At 33.8% G+C, this 21518-nt stretch overlaps 2 protein-coding genes across 2 annotated transcripts; both read left to right on the forward strand.

The window, feature by feature from the left end:
- The first annotated feature begins 15208 nt into the window (after window positions 1–15208).
- Window positions 15209–17821, forward strand: LOC132279481 (pentatricopeptide repeat-containing protein At4g18975, chloroplastic). The gene is made up of 2 exons (XM_059781471.1): window positions 15209–15350; window positions 16576–17821. The coding sequence occupies exon 2, from the start codon at window positions 16658–16660 to the stop codon at window positions 17468–17470; it is 813 nt and encodes a 270-aa protein (XP_059637454.1). The 5' UTR covers window positions 15209–15350; window positions 16576–16657; the 3' UTR covers window positions 17471–17821.
- A 1588-nt stretch (window positions 17822–19409) lies between these two features.
- On the forward strand, window positions 19410–20138 carry LOC132279494 (uncharacterized). The gene has a single exon (XM_059781482.1). The coding sequence runs from the start codon at window positions 19478–19480 to the stop codon at window positions 20006–20008; it is 531 nt and encodes a 176-aa protein (XP_059637465.1). The 5' UTR covers window positions 19410–19477; the 3' UTR covers window positions 20009–20138.
- The last annotated feature ends 1380 nt before the right edge of the window (window positions 20139–21518 follow it).

The following is a 21518-nucleotide window of genomic DNA, read 5'->3' on the forward strand; positions in this document are numbered from 1 at the left end:
TATCAATGTAGTTCTTCACTTAGCATTGACTATCTAGCCTATTTTATATATATATATATATAGTGTACAATGAGTACAAGTCCATTAAAGTTGCTCCAAACAAATCTTGTAAAATTATGCTGGTGTCTGCTGAGCTTCATGTCACATGAAAAGCCAAAGAATGCGGTTTGAGTTCAAGACACTTTGAAAACTCAATTTAATTTTTAATATGCACTTGTTTAATTAATTAAGATAAGATAAGATGATCTAGGGCTTAGATTTGATTTATCATTCATTCATTTAAATTTCCTATGCATGTGATGTGAATGGTTGAGTTCAGAAATGGGAATCAATTGTGGTGGGAAGAGAGAAGGTAGCTTCAGTGCATTGTTTCAAAATCTTACCTTCTAAAAATGCAGTAATTAATTTCTGGCATCATTATTATTATTATTCAAATGGTTGAAGCATGTGATTGTTTGATTAATTAAAAGGGCACATATGTTGAGTTATAAGTTAAATATGACAGAGGATTGATGCAGTTTGAAGACAAAAGTTACTGTTTTGTCCAAATATTGTGATAGACAAATAGGGTTTTGTCCAATACTACTCTGCATTTCAACTTCCAGGTCTTGATTTGAAGGAAACACATTGCATCAGAAGTACAGAGGAGGCCCATTACTATGTTCCAAAATCATTATTTTCAAAACTCTCAGAAGAACTGACTTGTTTGGAGTCTTCTCAACCTATTACACAGATCTGTTCTAACTTTACTCAAAACACTTTGAATCTTACACAGATAGATCTGTACATATAATTGAGCCAGTGCTTGGCATAATGATTAAAATTGGATTTTCTGAATTTGAATTTTGAATCAAAGACACAGATAATTTGAGATTTTTTTTTTTTTTTTTCGCCATTGGTTTTTACCTTAAAATGATCTAGTCATTGACAAAGACCACTGGGAAAGGCTTTGCCAAATTTGGCTTATCGGAAAGACTGATTTACCAAAACCAAAGACAGTAGGTGAAAGCACCTTTGGGCACTGGCCTACACGTCTAAGCTCTCCCTTCCAAAGAGCTTGAGAGGTTGAGTGTTCGAGTTTCGATGAGACAACGTATAGTGTCTTTGCATTTGCTTTAAACTTTCTGGAAAAGAAAAAAAAAAAAAGTTACCATAAGTGATAAGTGGCCATTTTACCAAAAACTTAACAATAGAAAATTCAATTAAGTAACAAAAAGTATGGATACTTGTCACCAGTAATCACTATTCCAACATGAAAAATAATATTATTAAGCATCTTAGCATTTTTAAAAAGTGTAGTGTTACTTGGGTCGAGAAGTTAAATAAAATTTCTTGATCCGAAAGTGTAGATTAGTGGGATGCAACAAATAAGAGGGGGAACTTCCGAGTAGATATTGAATGCCGCAGACATATTCAATCAAACCGATCTCACCTACATACAAAAACCGTTCATCAATGACATTATCCCCACTTCCTTATATTTTTGCATAAATTAAGTTAAATAAATAAATAAATAAAAGGGTCATAGTTTCTTTAAGAAATTAAGATAGTCAACTGATAAGTTGAGAATCAGAATCAACAGTGTCATTTAAAGCTGTTGGGCTAAGAAGTGACCCTAAGTCAGCTACATCAAATCCCAAGTAGATTTGAATGGATGAGCACCAAGGTGGAATTATTAATACTACGGACGACGTCTGAATTTATTATAGTAATAGTGTACCCTTGCATGTCTTGCAACCTTAATAATAGGTTCAAAACAACGCATGTGGTCCATGTTCCTTATAATCTCATCATAGTGTGAACCCTACCAGCATTGTACGAATATTAATTTTTTTATATTCATAGGATTCAAGATTAATGGTTTCCCACACACAAATAATATTCAAGATTCTTAATGATTTTGTTTTGCACAAGTCATAAGTATGTGCATGTAAGTACAATAATAATGAATGCTACATCCAATTTCTCATAAATTCAAAATCTAATTCTGAAATAACACATCAGGAAAAGTCATATTCTCTTTGTTGGAATATACTTCAAAGTATATTTATAATTTTTTTTTATATAAATATATATATAAATGTATTATGTATATAATTAAAATCTAAATTATTTCAATTCATACCCCATTAGTAATAATTTTAATTCATTTTTTAGAATTATTAATGCCATTTAAAGTTTCACGTAAGGGACGAACGTACCCTACAGAAGTATGCATATATACCGTATATAATAGCAACAAAGTGTTGCATAGATATATGTATGTGTGTGTGTGTGTTTTTATTCAAATCATTGTTATACATTATTGTATAACATACATAGGTCTCACGTGGACAGCGAAACAGTGCATTGATTTAAGTTGTGGATTGGTTGTACTTGCAGTAAACATTTACAACTATGTGAGTTCACATAGACATGTCTTCATTAAACAAAAGGACCTGAAGAATTTCTGTAAACCCAAGAGCAGACACCATGCATCCAAGGACAGCAGAGCTCTTGCTCATGTGGGGACACTAACACCATCACTGTCCTCACTCCTCCTCGCCCCTCTCTCTCTCTCTAGAAATATCTATACACACACATATATATACATGTGTGTGTAAAATGAATGATTGGTTCTTCATGAGTTCCAACTTCCAAGGTTCTGAAATTTTGTCACATTGATGTATACCATCTGTGAAAGTTAGGTAGGTCTTTTCAAGTTTGTAATCGCTTGATCTACATTTGATAAGTCAACAGTTTGCATTTACAGTTTTCAGGGAAAAAAAAAAATGCAGATGAATAGTTATATCACCCAGGACATTATGCAAATAGTTACTGTATATCACCCAAAAATTTATGTAAGAGCAACAGTGAGATTTTTTTTGTAATTTAATGGACCCCCCTGCCTATCAAGTGGAGCCCCGCCTATTATGTCATATAAATAAAAAGAAAATTAGTAAAATTATTATCCATAACCACCTGACTTTTTCTGTTTTTCATCAAATATTCCTAAAAAAAAAAAAAAAATCACAGAAATTATTTGATTTCTTGATAAAGTTAAATTTGAAATGATGTACTTTTAAATTTTGTGGTATTCAAATAATAAAATGACAATTTTTTTTTATAATTTTATTGAAATTATTTCATGGTAATTAAATATATAATAAAAATTTTATTTTCTTTTTACTCACTTTACTTTCTTTTACTTTTTCAAACGTCACCACTTTTAATATCCATCTAATAGAACTCACTCATCACTATTAATATTGCTACGAAAACACAAGAAAGATTGCAAACCTTTATGTATTGTATATTTATTTTATTTTTTATTTACAACAAATGTAGTGTTATTCACCAAAAAGCTTTATGTAGTTGGTCAATTCAGTAATAATAGAAATTACATTAGTAATTAAGCTTCATGGATACGCCAAAAAAGAGTATGACTCTCGAATTTTGTACTGTGTGTTTAAAAGAGGGAGTTTGCACACACAGACAAAGAACTAAATGAAAAGGGGGGAAAAAAAATCAAAACAAAACAAAACAAAAACAAAGACTACTCTATTTGTTTCATACAAATACAAAACTAAAATAAGTAACTTTTCTGAAAAATTGACCTCTTAATAACATTAATTTAAAGAAAATAATTTAAAATTCAACATACTTTAGTAGAACAACTCTTATTGTTTTATGTGAGTGTTGTGTGGGTCACACACATAAAATTAATCAGAGTTGACCAACTTTCCGACTTTGCATTATTATTCTTGATTAAATGAATATATTTTGTAGAGTTTTATTTTCCAATCCATTTTGTTCAAAGGGAGCCGAACACAAAATCTTTTAGAAGGCTACGATTTTTGTGACATATTGTCCAACTGTACTTATTTTTGTCACCAAACACATTCTATTGCAAAATTTTAAAATGAAATCGATTTTTAATTATAGAGAAGCATTTGAAGGGCCATCAATTTATTTTTATAATTTTTGCAAAGAAAGGGCCATCTTGGTTTTAGAGGGAAAAAACCAAGAAAATCCATATGGTTCGCATTTTTGGACAGGCCCAGTCCAAAGTAATGGCAGGATCCAGGGGAGCTAAAAAGTCCTGTGTGCCCTAAGGCCCATCTCAATCCAAGTGGCACTGAAGCGCCACAAGGTTTGTTTGGAAAGGAGTGAAAATCACCTTCAGTGAAATAATGCAAACATTTGCTCCATTTTTGTGAATAAATAGTACTTACCATAGTGGGTAAAAAATTATATTTGCTTCATACATAATTTTTGTATATATATATATATATACACTGTTCAAATATATTTTTCTTTCCTCCCTTATTTCTTCTTCCCTCTCTCCTTCATTTCAGCAACCCATTTGAAATAAAATTGAAATCCCGCCACCCAACCCTTCTTCTCTCCCAAAATATCAATCAGTTTAGAATTTGATTTCTTTCCAAATAGATTTTGATTGAAATCCCGCCACCCAGCTACTCTCCTTCTCTCCCAAAATATCAATCAACCCAGTTTAGGATTTGATTTCTTTTCAAATAGATTTTGATTTCTTTCCAAATAGAAGCAGGAATCAAGCTTTATTTCCAAATAGAATAAGCGATTCTATTTCCAAATTGAAGGTCATATTAGACTTCTCCAAATCGAAGCAAAAGGTACGATTTCTTTGTTTATGCCATTCTTATGGAAATAAGAGGATTTACTTGAAAATAAAATCTGAAAATTATACCTGTATCCCAAATTATCCTTATTTGCTCCAGCACAACAATTTCCCAACTGCAGCACAACAATTTCCCAACATGTAACATATATCCCAAAGTATTTGTAAAGTGGTGCATCACAACATTTTCCTAAAGTATATCCCAACATTTTCGTACAAACATCCCAACTTATTTGTAAAGTGCACCCTAACATTTTCCTAAGGTGAATCTCAACATTTTGCTAAGGTGAATCCCAACATTTTTCTAATGTGAATCCCAACATTTCCCTAAGGTGGCGTACCATTTAAAATGGTACTATTTCCTTCTTCTTGGTCGCCTTAGACCGCCGTTCTTCACTTCATCTTCTTCGCCTCCCCGCCGTTCTGGTGCATCTCAACATTTTCCTACAATGAATCCCAACATTTTCCTAAGGTACATCCCAACTTTTCTAACCTAGCTTCAGACCTTCTTCCCTTCTTCTTCGTTTTCCCTTCCCTTTTTCTTCATCTTTGTTTATTCGAAATTCAAACCATAACCCTCAGACCTTCCTTCTTTCCTTTTTCTTTGCCTCAATCATTCCTTTTTCCCTTCTTCTTCTTCGCCTCAGACCTTCGATCTTCACTTCTTCTTCTTCACCTCAAACCACCGTTCTTCACTCCTTCTTCGCCTTACCATCGTTCTTCACTTTTTTTTCTTCGCCTCAGACTGCCATTGGTACTATTTCCTTCTTCCCTTTTAGAGAGAGAGAAAGGAAGACAGCCATAGCTTTTAGAGAGAGAAAACGTATTTTAGAAATAATATTTAAAGCTTATATGAAATACAATATTTAAATGGGTGGGAACTAATTTGGAGAAAGAGAGAGAAGGGAGAGGATAGAGAGAAGTTTGACGTAATTGTTGAAGGCATGAATGTTGTTCATTATGCTTCCAAAGCTTACCGAATTGCTTCTCCATAGCTAGAACTTCTTTTCGCAGTTTGATTTCGCCATAAACCGAAGGTTAGATTTTTTTTTTCTTTAGTGATTTTGTTTTTAAATTTAGACGAATTTTGGGTGTCTTATAGTTGGATTCCTTATCTTTTTAAAAACTTTATTAGGAGATTTTTTAGTTAATGTTGGGTATTGATTATTTAATGCACTATGTGACGGAGAAACTTGAGATGTTACTGATATTTGATGTAATGGAGAATGTAGTTCAGAGTTAATTGTGTGTGTGTTGTTTTTATTTTAGTTTTCTGTGCTATGGGCATGAATGTTTTGATGGTGCCTGGTGGTGGTTTGGGATTGGTGGGTTGTTGTGCATGCATGCACGCATGATGTTCGTGAAAATGTCATAGAGGTGCTGTTTGTGTTGTGTGAATTGTGATTGTGGAGATCGTCAATACTTAGGATTGCCTCTTGGTGGTGTGTTGAGGGGTTACAGTCGGAGAGTTTTGGGTTGAGGTTGACTGGCCAAATGGTGATGGGTTCAACCTAGCCTGTTTAGGTTGTGTGGCCTTATACAGACTCATATATGGAGATAGGTTTGTCGTACAGAGAGGTTGAAAATATGATGATGCTCATGTGGATTAATCTATCTGATTCTTTCTGAAATACGGGATTTAACATTGCTTTTTATTTCCACCTGATTCAAATTTGTTGGAGTTGTGTCCTCCTGGTTGCTGAAATTCGAACTCCTTTATGACAATCTGAAATCTAAATGTCTGATATCTCTATCTAAATTATCATTAAATTTAATTGGATTGTTTCAAAAAAAATCCTTCTGGTGCGTTCTTATGTTTGTGACAAATTCTCCAAGCCTGTTTGAATTGTACATAAATTCGTTCATTTGAAATCCTTCAATCCACATAGAGCCTAAAATGTTAAGCAAACACCACATTAATTAATTTATTTTTCTTAGTTCACTAAAATCATATCCACCATGTTTGTTAAAATCGCGATTCTAAGCGTGCGATTTTACGATCCAATGTGCCAAAATTGATCTGAATCGCATAAAAATCTTAGCTTGAGGCCTAAATAGAACTTATAAAGATTGAAAATAGGGGATTTAAGGGTTGTCAAAAATAGAAGAAGCCATATATCGATTAGCACAATGCCACAGTTCCTTTTGTAAGATATATATATTGGGAAGATTGTAAAAAATATATATTCTGTAATTGGCAACGTTCGGTGTCAAAACAAGTCCTTGTCGAGTTGTAATTCAAGTTACCATATCCGGATCGACAGCAACTGCGGAATTGGAAGGTTATTCAAAGTTACCATGACTGAGATCATTCGAGACAGGTAAGAACTATACTTAAGAAAGGAATCTAAAAAGGTTAGGCCACATTCCATATTTGGTAAGTTTCAGAATATACCAAAAACAATGCCTAGAACCTTAGGAATCAAGTCTGGCAGATTTGAACCTATTCATGATTCTTGGAACAGGTTCAAGCCATTTGAATTTGGCCTAGAAAACATTCTTTCATTTTTGAACCTGTTCCCAATTCTTTGAATAGGTTCAAGTCTTCAACATTGACCTCGAAATACATTCTGCCATCCTTGAACCTGTTCCAAATTCTTTTAACAGGTTCAAGAGTCCTGATAGCCTATGGAAAGTTTAGTTTCCTGTTTCAGATTTCTCTCCTAGTTGGTCTAGAATTGTACCAAATCATATGCACGAATTTTATCTTATTTTCTGAGGGATTAGGACTTTCTAAACTCTATATAAACCTTATCATATACATTGGTTTATTCGTGGCTTTAAGGAACATCAATTCTATATTTTGAGAAAGCCTTTAGAGAGATATTTTTATTAGTGGCTTTTGCATAAAAAAATACAGATCTACTTGAGAGCCTTTTTGAGAGATATTTTTTATTCCTTCAGAAAATCAATCTGATTTTTCTGATTTTATTTTTGAGAGCACACACATAAACACAAGAGTGATTTAGGAGTGTTGTTCTCTATCTCATCGGAATTGAAGCATAATTGAAGATTCAGAAATTCTGGAAAAGCAGAATTCATTCATTCTTCGTCAAATTTAGATCTAGAAGAAAAGGGGTGAAGCGATCACACTTTGAAGGGGTCAGAGCATTCGTGGAGTGTTGTCTGATCTACCTGCAACTCTTCTACAGAGATTGAGAGTAAGCCTGAGGTCGAGAGCTGTTGGACGGGGGAGTCGCAAAGTCAAGGATTGTCAGCAATTGGTTTTTAGTAGAACGATAGGGTGTGAGACTGAGTCAAAGTTCGGTATACTTTGCTTCAAACATAGTGGATCGTTTATCTCAGGACTGGAGAGTCAAACGAGGTTTTTCCTGTTATAATTGGTCTATTCTACCAATTGGGGTTTCCTCAATAAAATCCTGGTGTCATCTCTCAAACTCTATTTACTTTACTTGCACTTTATTTTTGCTTTGTGGTTTGATTTTAGTTTTATTTCAGTAAAATTAAAATAAGTAAAAATTAGATAAAATAGCAAGTTGAATCTATTTACCATCTCTCTAGATTATCTATCCATATGTTATATTCCACAACCATTCCGCTGCGCACACTCAACAAGTGGTATCAGAGCCATCCTCTATACATTGAGTTAATCCTTGTGGAAGTTTTTTTTGAAAAATAAAACTATTTTTGTTTTCAAAAAATTCATAATGGAAAATCCTATGAATAAGGGTGAATTGGATATTCTTTTTGATGGTTTAAGTTCCGATCTTGTTTCAATGATTTAAGTTCGGATGAGGAACTTTTTCGTTTATCTAAAAGATATGGAAGACTCCTTAAAAGTAGAAAGAATAAAAAAATTTGTTAAAGGAGACCCTTCTCAATTGAAAGATAAGAAAAATAAGAAAGAAGTTTCTATTGCTTTTGTTGCTCATGTTGATAATGATACTGCTAATAATTCTTCTTTTTGTGTAGGAGATTCTACCAAATTTGGGACATTGAGTAAGGTTGGTTCTTATGATTCGGATGATAAGAAAATTAAAAAAGAACCAAGTGAAAGCAATACATTGAAAATCTTTGAGGCAATGTTAAAGGCTAGTCAGAAACAGTCTGAGGAACTAGAGTTGATGAAAAGGGAGAATAAGATCCTGAAGAAAGAGAATAAGCAAAAACAGAAATTGCTTGAGGAGAACAAAGTTGAATTTCAAAATCTTCAAGGTCAAGTAAAAATTCTCGAGAGCGAGGTAAGTCAAGCTAATTCTGTTAGAGAATCTTTTGTTGCCAAATTTAATTTTCTTGAGCTTGAATTGAAAAAGTCTCAAGAGAAATTAATTGTTTTTACTTCTGGACAGATTAAGCTTGATAAGATGATTAGTGTTGGTAAACATGTAAGTGATAAAAACTGGATTAGGTTTTAATGAGGCTTCATCTAATAAAGAGGGTCAAACTGTTTTTGTTAAACCTATGAACTTGAATGTGCCTATTGTTAAGCCTAAGCTTTTTGTTGATCCTATGCATGCTAAGAGTATGTCCAAGGTGCTTTATTGTTCTTATTGTGGTAGAACTGGACATAGTCAACACTATTGTTATAAGAAGAGAAGGGATAATTCTTGTTCTGATTTTCATAGTTATAATTCCTTTGCAGAAAATAGGTTTCATGCTAAAAAGCAAAGTAATTGGAATAAACCTAGAAATTTTCATGCTAAAAGGAATTCACATAAGAAAAAGAATGTTCTTGATATTCCTAAAAAGTCTCTTCAAAAGTTGAAGGTGAAAACTGTTTGGATGAAGAAAGAGGATTTGAAATTGTATGTGCCTTTTGATGCCATGGAATTTGTTTCTAATAGGTCATTGGGTGCAAAACCCCCTGAGTAAATCCTAAAAAAATTTATGGTCATGGACTATGCTTTGATGAATATCTTGTTTCCATTGGACCATATCCTATGGTTTAGGATTTAGGTTGTTTTTCTTTCATGAGAAAGTGATGATCATGTTTTTCTTGTCAATGCATGAGTGATGATTATTTCTCTTGAATTAATTATTTTTGAATGCCAAATTGGGGACACATGATTATTTGATGAAAAAATTCTTGATGCGTAATCTATATGTTGAAAAACAATTTGCTTTGTTTATTTCTTTTTAGAGATGAGTCTCTTGAGTTCATATATTTCATGTGCACTAGTCCAACTCTGAGAAATTTAATTGGAAATCATTGTGAAGTTGACTAGGTCATATTGCTCATAAAAGTTATAAAGGTTATTGTTTAAAAAAAATAGAAAGCATGTGTTTGAAAAAAAATGAAATATTTCAGCATGAAAAGAAAAGAAAAATCAAAAGAACGCTGAAAATTTTTGCTAAGGAAAAGGCTACTTATTGAGACTAGTTCGAAAGCTCCTACTAGACTTTGAAGAGGAGCTAATTGAGTAAAAAGAAAGGAGACACAAGTCGAAATAGTGAATTGTTGTCTACTCTTTAGAGTGAAAGCCACCTAGCTTAGAAAAGTTTGCTCAAAATAATCTTATCTTGATGCTTTTCGATCAATATGATTTAGGCAGTTGGTCAATGTGATTTGATTGAAATTTGATGAGATTGGATTGTACACACACACATGTGAACTTGCTAGACAAATTTCTAAATTTTTATAAAAATTACAAGTTGAATTTCATGTTGTGATTGTATGCTTGAGAATTGATTTGATTGAATAATTTGTGGGATTTAAAAATTGTGTTTTAGAATTCTCTTGAATTCTTCAAAAATTTTTAGATCTCATATATGCTTGAAATTCATAGAAATTACTATTTCATATTTTTTTGTTAAAATATCATAAACATGAAAAAATTGAAAAATGAAAAAAAATCCAAAAAGATTTTCCTTTTAGTTTTTTTTCTTGTTAATTCTTCCACATTATTTCTTTTCCTTCTTTGTTGAGCTTTATTTGTCAATTTGTAACAAAAAGGGGGAGAATGTGCATAATTGAGGGGAAGAGTTTCTAGAATTGAGAGGAAGATACATATACATTGATATTCACATATTGATATATGTTGATTGTTTATCTTTCTTGATTAAGCTTCACGGGTAGTTTTGTTAAGCTAATGTGTAGATTACAGGTTGCTACATGTATTGAAGCTTCATGACGTTCAAGAAGAGTTCCACTTTATTTCTTTGACAATCATTGTAATTTGTTTTTTCTGCTTAAGTAGATTATATGTTGTTTTTAGGGTTTTTTTACGAAATTGCCAAAGGGGGAGATTATAAGATATATATATATTGGGAAGATTGTAAAAAATATATATTCTGTAATTGGCAACTTTCAGTGTCAAAACAAGTCCTTGTCGAGTTGTAATTCAAGTTACCATATCCAGATCGACAGCAACTGCGGAATTAGAAGGTTGTTCAAAGTTACCATGACTGAGATCATTCGAGACAGGTAAGAATAATACTTTAGGAAGGAATCTAAAAAGGTTAGGCCACATTCCATGTTTGGTAAGTTTCAGAATATACCAAAAATAGTGCCTAAAACCTTAGGAATCAAGTCTGGCAGATTTGAACCTGTTCATGATTCTTGGAACAGGTTTAAGCCATTTGAATTTGGCCTAGAAAACATTCTTTCATTTTTGAACCTGTTCCCAATTCTTTGAATAGGTTCAAGTCTTCAACATTGGCCTCGAAATACATTCTGCCATCCTTGAACCTGTTCCAAATTCTTTGAACAGGTTCAAGAGTCCTGATAGCCTATGAAAAGTTTAGTTTCCTGTTTCAGATTTCTCTCCTAGTTGGTCTAGAATTGTACCAAATCCTATGCACGAATTTTATCTTATTTTATGAGGGATTAGGACTTTCTAAACTCTATATAAACCTTGTCATATACATTGGTTTATTCGTGGCTTTAAGGAACATCAATTCTATATTTTAAGAAAGCCTTTAGAGAGATATTTTTATTAGTGGCTTTTGCATAAAAAATACAGATCTACTTGAGAGCCTTTTTGAGAGATATTTTTTATTCCTTTAAAAAATCAATCTGATTTTTTTTTATTTTATTTTTGAGAGCACACACATAAACACAAGAGTGATTTAGGAGTGTTGTTCTTTATCTCATCGGAATTGAAGCATAATTGAAGATTCAGAAATTCCGGAAAAGCATAATTCATTCATTCTTCGTCAAATTCAGATCTAGAAGAAAAGGGGTGAAGCGATCACACTTTGAAGGGGTCAGAGCATTCATGGAGTGTTATCTGATCTACCTGCAACTCTTCTACAGAGATCGAGAGTAAGCCTGAGGTCGAAAGCTGTTGGACGGGGGAGTCGCAAAGCCAGGGATTGTCAGCAATTGGTTTTTGGTATAACGATAGGGTGTGAGACTGAGTCAAAGTTCGGTATACTTTACTTCAAACATAGTGGATCGTTTATCTCAGGACTGGAGAGTCCAACGAGGTTTTTCCTGTTACAATTGGTTTATTCTACCAATTGAAGTTACCTCGATAAAATCCTAGTGTCATCTCTCGAACTCTATTTACTTTACTTGCACTTTATTTTTGCTTTGTGGTTTGATTTTAGTTTTATTTTAGTAAAATTAAAATAAGTAAAAATTGGATAAAAGAGCAAGTTGAATCTATTTACCATCTCTCTAGATTATCTATCCATGTATTATATTCCACAACCATTCCGCTGTGCACACTCAACACCTTTTCTATCGCGACAAATCAGATCCAGCACAAAAGAAGAAGAAGAAAAAGAAGAGAGAGAGGTAACAAGAGACTAAAAGAGCTTAACTGAGAAAGACGAGAGGAGCTGTCGCTGATCTTTAGGTCTCGGCTGATTTCGCAATTGTGCCAGAGAGAGACGAGAGATGTCAAAACACTTGAACTAAAATTTGTTTACTTACTGTCATATTAGAGGCACTATATTATGTAGCAGTGTCTATTATAACTAATATGTAACCAATCATATTTTAACCAACAAAGGAAAATAAAAAAGTAAAAAAAAAAAAAAAAAAAATTCTATTTGAATATTTTTATATGAACTTATTCCCTAATATATATAAATATAATGTACTTTTATATGTTTTCTTGTGTTTTTTTTTTGTTTATTCTCTATTTATTTTAAATATAATTTTTTTTTAGAAAGCTAGTTCGAGTTGTATTTTTATTAGGTTGGTAGAATCTTACAATTCACGATCCAATTTTACGGACCCCCAAAACGATTCTACGTAGAATCCCGATTACTTTGATATCTATCCAATCGTATAAATCATTGCATCTTTAAACATAGGTCATATATAGTTAAAGGAGTTGAATTTTTACTGACGTCATAAGCTATATCATATGATTCAATGTAATATTTCAAACTTATAATTAAGATAAAAGTTAAAACTACAATAATAATTCACCACACATATGATTGTTTACATCTTCCGTATATAAATAAGTGTTAGCCTAATGTACACACGTCACCTTTAACCGTATCAATTAAATTTCAAATTTATCTTCATTTATTTTAGTATTATGAATGCCTCTTAAAGTTTCACGTAAGGGACAAACCCTACAGAAGGTGCTGCACACACATATATATAATTCATTTGTGTTTTTATTCAAATCATTGTTCTACATTATTGTAACATACACAGTTCTCACGTGGACAGCGAAACGGTGTTTTGTATTTAAGTCGTGGATTGGTTGTACTTGCAGTAAACATATACATCTTCTCAGTTCCTTAGACATGTCTTCATTAAACAAAAGGACTCGAAGAATTGCCCGGCAATTTTCGTTCGTTTTAGTGTAAATTTACATGTTCTAAGTACAAAAAAATCAAAGACGAATCACATTACCAAGTTGCTCATATTTAAACACTCTTATCATAAGAAAAGGAATATCAAATTATCTTAAAATAAAATAATAAGAGCTAGTCAAATGTGACGGTTCAGTTTGGTAAATATATATATTTGATTGAAGTGTAATATACTGTTAATGATTTTTACAAAATTTTAACTATATAATCCTCGTGCTCATGTTGTTCTCTTTACGACGGACGGATAAATCTTCCTTTCAAATTTGTATGTAATCAAGGTAGAAAATTGGAGAGCTCATAAGTGCTATAATGAGGTGCATATCATTGTAGCTTTACTCTCTTTCTGAATAAATAGGACAAAGCCGATGTAAGAGGGATTGTGTTTGATACCTTACTCTATCTAGGGATGGCAATTTCCTCCAACGCGCTGGGTTTTCGCCCCGTTTCGCTTCTAATGGGGCAGATTTGGTAGCTTCATAAATGGGTTTGGGATAAATATGGTAAAAAAATTGAAAATCCGAAGCTGGTTTGGAGCGGGGGCGGATTTAGTGATGCTCCCACCCCAGCCCCGCCCCGACCCAGATTATATATATATATATATATATATATATATATATAAATAAAGTATATATTTAATTTAAGTGTCCATTAATATATTTTGACTAAATATTCGCTAGAATTACTACTTACTAAAATTCTACAATTGTGCACGTGTTTCAACTTTACCGTAATTAAACGGAATATGCGGGGCGGAGTTGGTATTTTGTCTACCGAAATAAGAGCAGGGATGGTATACCAATTATAAACCCGTCTCGAAATTGGAACGGAATTGGTATGACGAATTTTTTAATGGGGCGGAGTAGGGTTTAGCCAACTCCATCCCAACTCCGCCCCATTACCATCCCTAAGTCTATCTTAAAACACGTTCAGGATTAAACCTGTCAATCGGTTATATTTTGATCTGTATTTGATTCGATAATTTGAATTTAGGTTGGCCATTTGATCCGATAATTTGTTAATGATTGGAATCAATAATCTGTTTGCTGGATATGCATTCTGACTGGTCTCTAATAATGACCTGATCTGGTATAATATAATATATTATCTAATTCTGTACTGCATACTATTTACATAGTATCAAAATGTTTGCGGCATTTTATTTCTCTTCTTCCCTGTCTCCATTCTTTCTTTCAATTTTAATGAACTGAATAGTCTGAATAGTCTGAATCCGAGAATCTATTAGCTAGCAAACCAGATATGCATTATGATGGATCCATCCGACATGATATAATAAAATTATATGCTATAAATTGATTGTCTAATTTTATTGTATATATTATTTACATGATATCAAAATGTTTTTAGCATTATTTTTTCCCTCTTCCTCCCTCTCTCGATTCTTTCTTACTTTTTTTCTTTTTAACAAAGAGTCAAACACCTAATTTTCTACTCTCTTTTTTTTTTTTTTTTTCATTTTTTATTTGACTTCTTTGAGTGTTATCTTTTTCTTTTTTCTAATTATTATTTGACAATCTCTTTTGGCATTATATTCTTTTAACAAAAAGTAAAAAAATGAGTTGAAATGACCTCTTAACTTAGTTGAAAAATTCACGATCCATACAAAGACAAAGGTAAAATAATCTTAATTTTTTTCAAAAGACGACTTCTCAATAATATTAGTTAGTTTAATGAATATAGTTTGTAGAGTTCCTTTTGTTATTATGTTTTAATTTTTTATCCTAATCCATTTAATGATCAGCTAAAATAGGTTGGAATAAAAGTGACGAATATTGGATATTTGATCCATCTTGGACAGGCCCAGTCCAAAGAAATGGCAGGATACTGAAGGGGCTAAAGGTTCTGCATGCCCTAAGGCCCATCTGGGTTTAAGTGGCATTGAAGCACTACAAGGTTTGCTTCACCATCGCTGGAACTTCTTTAAGAATTTTGATTTCGCCAGAAACCGAAGGTTAGATATTATTTTCTTTACTGATTTTTGTTTTCTAATTTAGACTAATTTTGGTGTCTTATGATTGGATTCCTTATATTTTTGAGCTTTATTAGGAGATTTTTTAAGTTTATGCTGGAGTGTTTGATTATTTAATGCTGAACGTGATAGAGAAACTTGATATGTTCCTGACATTTGATGTAACGGAGAATGTAATTGGAGTTAATTGCGTGTTTTGTTTTTATTTTAGTATTCTTTATTTATTTCTGTGCTTTGGCATTGATGTTTTGATGGTGATTGTTTGGGATTGGTGGGTATTTATGTATGTACTTATGGTGTTCGTGAAAATGCCTTAGAGGTGCTGTTTGAGTTGGGTGAATAGTGATTGTGGAGATTGTTAATTCTTAGGATTGCCTCTTGGTGGTGTGTTGAGGGTTGCACTCGGAGAGTTTTGAGTTGATGTTGAGACTGGCCAAATGGTGGTGGGTTTTTATGTATGTACTTATGGTGTTCGTGAAAATGCCTTAAAGGTGCTGTTTGAGTTGAGTGAATAGTGATTGTGGAGATTGTTAATTCTTAGGATTGCCTCTTGGTGGTGTGTTGAGGGTTACACTCGGAGAGTTTTGAGTTGATGTTGAGACTGGCCAAATGGTGGTGGGTTTTTATGTATCTATGTATGTATGTATGTATGGTGCTCGTGAAAATGCCTTAGAGGTGCTGTTTGTGCTGAGTGAATAGTGATTGTGGAGATGGTTAATTCTTAGGATTGCCTCTTGGTGGTGTGTTGAGGGGTTACAGTCAGAGGGTTTTGCGTTGAGGTTGAGACTGGCCAAATAGTGGCGGGTTCAGCTGTTCAGGGGTTTTGGTCAACGTTGCCTGTTTGGGTTGTGTAGCCTTATAGAGATTCAGATACGGTGGATAGGTTCGTTACTGAGAGGTTTAGTTAGAGAAAATATCTTAATTCTCCTGTGGGATAATCTACCTGATTCTTTCTGAAATATAGTGTTTACATTGATTTTATTTCCACCTGCTTCAAATTTGTAGGGGTTGGGTCCTTCTGGTTGCAATGACAATTTGAAATCAAAATGTCTGATATCTCTATCTAAATTATCATTAAATTTAATTGGATTGTTTCAGAAAAGTTCCTTCTGGTGCATCATTATGTTTGTGACAGAATTTCGCTGAGTAATTCAAACAGTAATACGAACTTAACTACACTTGTTACTAACCTTTGGCCTTGTTTCAGGTCTCTCTCCTATATCCTTCTGCCATGTTCACTCTATAAACCACTTCCATCCTGTAGATTTCTTAACATTGACGGCAAGTCGATGGCAATGTCAAGATCAGCTGCAATGGCTAAACTGGTCAGACAAATCACTCAACTTGGAATGGTTAGAGTTCAGACCCTTAATTGCAGTTACAGTACTATGGTGCAGGCTCAAATGGCCATGCAAAGAAATGTAAGTACAATGTCATCACCAGAGGATCAATCAGGCAAGGATGCCGGAGGTGTACGCAAGCACCAGATTGGAGAGAATGTGTCAAGAAAGGATAAGATTAACTTTCTTGTTAACACACTTCTTGATCTCAAGGATAGTAAAGAAGAAGTGTACGGTGCAATGGATACCTGGGTTGCATGGGAGCAGAACTTCCCTATTGGGCCGCTAAAGAGGGCATTGCTTCTTCTTGAGAAAGAGCAACAATGGCATAGAGTTATTCAGGTTCTTAAATGGATGCTAAGCAAGGGGCAGGGCACCACAATGGGAACATATGAGCAGTTGATTCGAGCATTAGATATGGACCACAGGGCAGAAGAAGCACACGTTTTTTGGGTTAAAAAAATTGGTAGTGATTTACATTCAGTACCTTGGAAGTTATGTGATCTTATGATATCTGTATATTATCGAAACAACATGCTAGAGAATCTTGTAAATCTCTTCAAACGCCTGGAAGCTTTTAATCGTAAACCCCTTGAAAAATCAACAGTGCAGAGAGTAGCTGATGCATATGAGATGTTAGGTTTACCTGAAGAGAAGGAACGAGTGTTGGAGAAGTACAAGCATCTGTTTACTAAGACATGGAAAGGATCCCCGAAGAAATCTAAGAAAATCCCTTTACTTACTGAAAAAAAGGACTTCTAAGCAAATCCTTGCCAAGAAAAAGCAGAAATCAGGGCAGAGAAAAAATGCATCCAATTAAAGATTTTCCTGCTGATTAGTATAACTTTAGTGTTTATGATCACCAAATTGTTTCTTCGTTACGAGGGCTTCTTAGTTGGTCATCCACAGAGTGCAATTGGCTTTCTATCCTGCTACAGATTGTATTTTGTTCTGGAAGACCAAGACTTGATAAGTGGGCATATTGAGCCAAGAAGTGCAAGATCATTAGTAAGAACTTCGATATTTTATTTTCTTGGGATGTCTAATTAGAACTGAATTGTGAAAAACATTATTTCTAGTATGTAGTTTTAATCTTTCTTTCAAATTCTACTATATTTTGTTTATAAATGCTATTTTTTACTCATTTAGAAATGAAGTAAGAATTCAATAAAAAGAGAAGAAAAGAGAATCAACTCTGAACAGTGGATAAGCTTACCATTTACCCAAAAAAAAAAAAAAAATTTAAACAGTGGATGCACACATCTGTTGCTTGTTAATCATGGAATCGTCTCGGCTACCATGGGCACGGTATTGAATCGCAGGTGACCTAGTTTGAATCGCAGGTGGCATCTTCTTTTATTTCTAATTGTTGTCAACTTCCTTAGGCACTGCATCGTCTCAGCTCCAAGCCTCTAACGGGTACCTCAGATTTTCTTCCACAAAACAGGTTGAATTGCAGATTCACATGTTGTTTGCAGGATTTTACTTTGTTTATTTGCTTAATAGTTAATATGCTCAAACTTCAACTGGATTGTGCTAGTAAATTTGTTCTTTCGTGTCTGCCAATTGATGCCAGTTTTCCGAATTGGTTCGATACGGCAAGAGATCCAGTTATTACTTTTCCAATTCTTCATTTGGCCATGGGGGTGTATGGAACAGGCTCATATAAAATGTATAAGTACTAGTTAGATCAGGAAAAAAATTCTATATATATCACCTGTACATACCCACAGTTGTCGGTTGGTGTGTATATAAATACTAATGAATATGTACATTTCACAAGGAAAGAAAACTGAAAAAAGGTCACTTTGGAGTGTAAGAGCAATTTGAAATAATATATAATCTATTTATGAACAGATATTCATGAACAAGTCATGAATCTCCTTCCTTGATCCTTGAATCTTGATTACTTTCACTAGTTTATGTTTCTATTTTCGGTTGGTGCAACTGTCTCAGTTGGTATCTTGGGCTGGCTTTTTATTGGGTCTTGTTTTGTTTGTAGTTGTTCCAGTTTTGTGCTGGGCTTTCAGGCCTTTTCTTGCCATGTTTATGGGCTGGTCTGTTTTTCTGTATAGCTTTTTCCTCAAGTCAACGAATTGATTTACCTAAAAAAAAAAGTGAGGATGTTTTTAAAGGATTAATTTTCTCATTAATTATTTCATATTTATATTAGGCTCAGGAGCATTTAACACTGAACATATGAGCTATATACTTTTTGAGCAAATATACATATTTTTACATCTTATGGTAATAAAACTCAGCATTTTAGTTTATGCTTCGATCCAAAAAAACCCTTCCCACCGGGTCACATACGTAAATTTTAAACAACTAATTTTATTATTATGAGATAATTATTAAATGATTTATTTAATATTTTACCAATCTCAATAAATTGACTATTATCAAATAAAGAGTGCTCACATCTGATAGCTATAATAACATTACTCTTTTATAGTATTATTTATAATTTTATATACTTAAATTAATCATTAAATAACTTATTTAACTTTTTACCCATCTCAATAAACTGATTACTACTAAATAAGAGTGCTCACATCTAATAGCTATGCTAACAGTACTCTTTTATTATTATGTACAATTTCACATATTATTAAAATAATTTAAAAGAAAAAATAAGGAAAAATAAGTTACCATTTTGAAAACTTGAAAATACAGTACACTCCACAGCAAAGTCCAAACACAAGAAAGACCCCCCCAACCCCAAGTACAAGTATAATTGAGAAACCCCATTTGCTCACTCCACCCAAAATGGCCCCCAAATCAGAAACCCTAACTTCCTCTTCTTCTTCATCATTCCAATCTGATTCATCAATGGACTCAATCGACCCAATCCTTCACATCCTCAGGATCCTCCCCTACAGCTTCCTCCGAGTCCCTCGTCTCCGCCTCAAGATCCCCTCCCTCACCCTCCCCTCCGCCATGACCGTCTTCGCCCTCCTCCTCCTCACCTACTTCATGGTCATCTCGGGCATCATCTACGACGTCATTGTCGAGCCCCCCGGCATCGGCTCCACCCAGGACCGCCACACCGGCGCCGTCCGCCCCGTCGTCTTCCTCCCTGGCCGCGTCAACGGCCAGTACATCATCGAGGGTCTGTCCTCCGGCTTCATGTTCGTCCTCGGTGGAATCGGCATTGTGCTCATGGATCTCGCGCTCGATCGCAACCGCGCCAAGTCCGTCAAGGTCTCCTTCGCCACCGCAGGAATCTCCTCAGTCGTTATTGCGTATGTGATGAGTATGCTTTTTATTCGTATTAAGATCCCTGCTTATCTTCATTGAATTATTCATCATAATGTTCTGTCGGGTTTTTAGCTCTGAGGAAGATTTTGAATTTTATGGAATTGGGTTTTGTATGAAATTATGGATCTGATTTTATAATTTAACGGAATGAAAGTTGAGTTTTTATGAATACTATCACTTGTGGTTTGTTTATTTTCAGTTTGCTGGTGATACGAAAGCTGGGTGCTTTTTAATAACCCTCTGTTTTGTTTCCCCTTTTGCCTCAGAAAATTGAGGGAAAAAAAAAAGTGGAATTCTAGTTGTTTATGTTGGTTTGGATTTGGAGAAAAAGAAAAGTGACTGGTTGAGCTTAGGTAAGGCATAAAATCACATTTGGATTCATTTAATGGAGGTTTTTGGTGTTAATAAAATGAAAAATCTGGATTTCAAATATGCTTATTTGCTTTCTCAGCTAGACAGCTACCAAGTGGAATGTGAAAAATGAAAATTACAAATTTGGCTGTTGATTGTCCCAAACTGACCAACACATAAAAAATATATAAAGAAAGGTCTTATTCCTTCTACGTTATGTTGTTAGGGTTAGAGAGTCACTCATGGTTTCTTGTTGTTTTGATTTAACTTAAAAGTGGAAGTTGCAAGGGAGGGAGGGTTGGTGCTTTCTATTGATGCAAGTTATTTCTGTGTCGCTTATGAGATTTGGCTCTTTTGATGTTCTCAACTGCTTAATATGTTTTACACTTCTTTATGAAATGATGCTCCCAGTATGGAATTTTGATATTCAATGTCCTGTAGAATCTCGTAAAGCTAACCTTCAATTTTATTCAATGTCCTGTAGAACCTCGTAAAGCTAACCTTCTTATGTGATAGGTCGACAAGTGCTGCATTATGGAGAGATGAACTAACAATTTGCTTACTTTGCAAATGTGGATGAAAGCGACATTATTTCATAAATTAGTGTGTTAAAATTTATAGTTGTTTTCGTCTAATATTATCTGGTTATTTAAATCTTTTCACTACGTTGAAGGACGTGTAGCTAGTTTCTAGATTTTTACAAATCAACAATGATATAGTTATCAATTGCATGACTAAATAAATCTCTCTCTCTCTCTCTCTCTCTCTCTCTCTCTCTCTCTCTCTCTCTCTCAATCTGAAGTTTGCTCTCTATAAAAGTCTAAACCTAGGGCTTTGGTTCCATTGCGTTCGAAAGAATCTTTTTGTTCTAAGCCAAAACGTTTAGAGGTGGTTCATTGAGTCTTATTTCTCTTTGGTTTAAGCTAGTACACTGTTGTATTTTAAAAAGAAAAAAGAATTTGGAGACCTAATTGTTTACCTCGTCTTGGATGTGTGGAGTGGAAAAAATAATAATGGTTGAGCTCAGTAAAGTCATTAACTGTTTTGAGTTGCAAATGCAGCACAAATATGTATAACTCAAGGAACAGACTTTTTGAATGTCTGCGACTTAGTAATTGTTATGAGGATGGACCAGTCTAGAGGGTGGTTTTTTTTTAAGGTAACTCCATTGTTGGAACTTCACTAATTGATGTAGATA

The sequence above is a fragment of the Cornus florida genome, unplaced genomic scaffold (assembly GCF_030987335.1).
Source record: "Cornus florida cultivar Cherokee Brave unplaced genomic scaffold, ASM3098733v1 CherokeeBrave_3.0.0_Hap2_Chr10, whole genome shotgun sequence".
NCBI classification, from domain to species: domain Eukaryota; kingdom Viridiplantae; phylum Streptophyta; class Magnoliopsida; order Cornales; family Cornaceae; genus Cornus; species Cornus florida.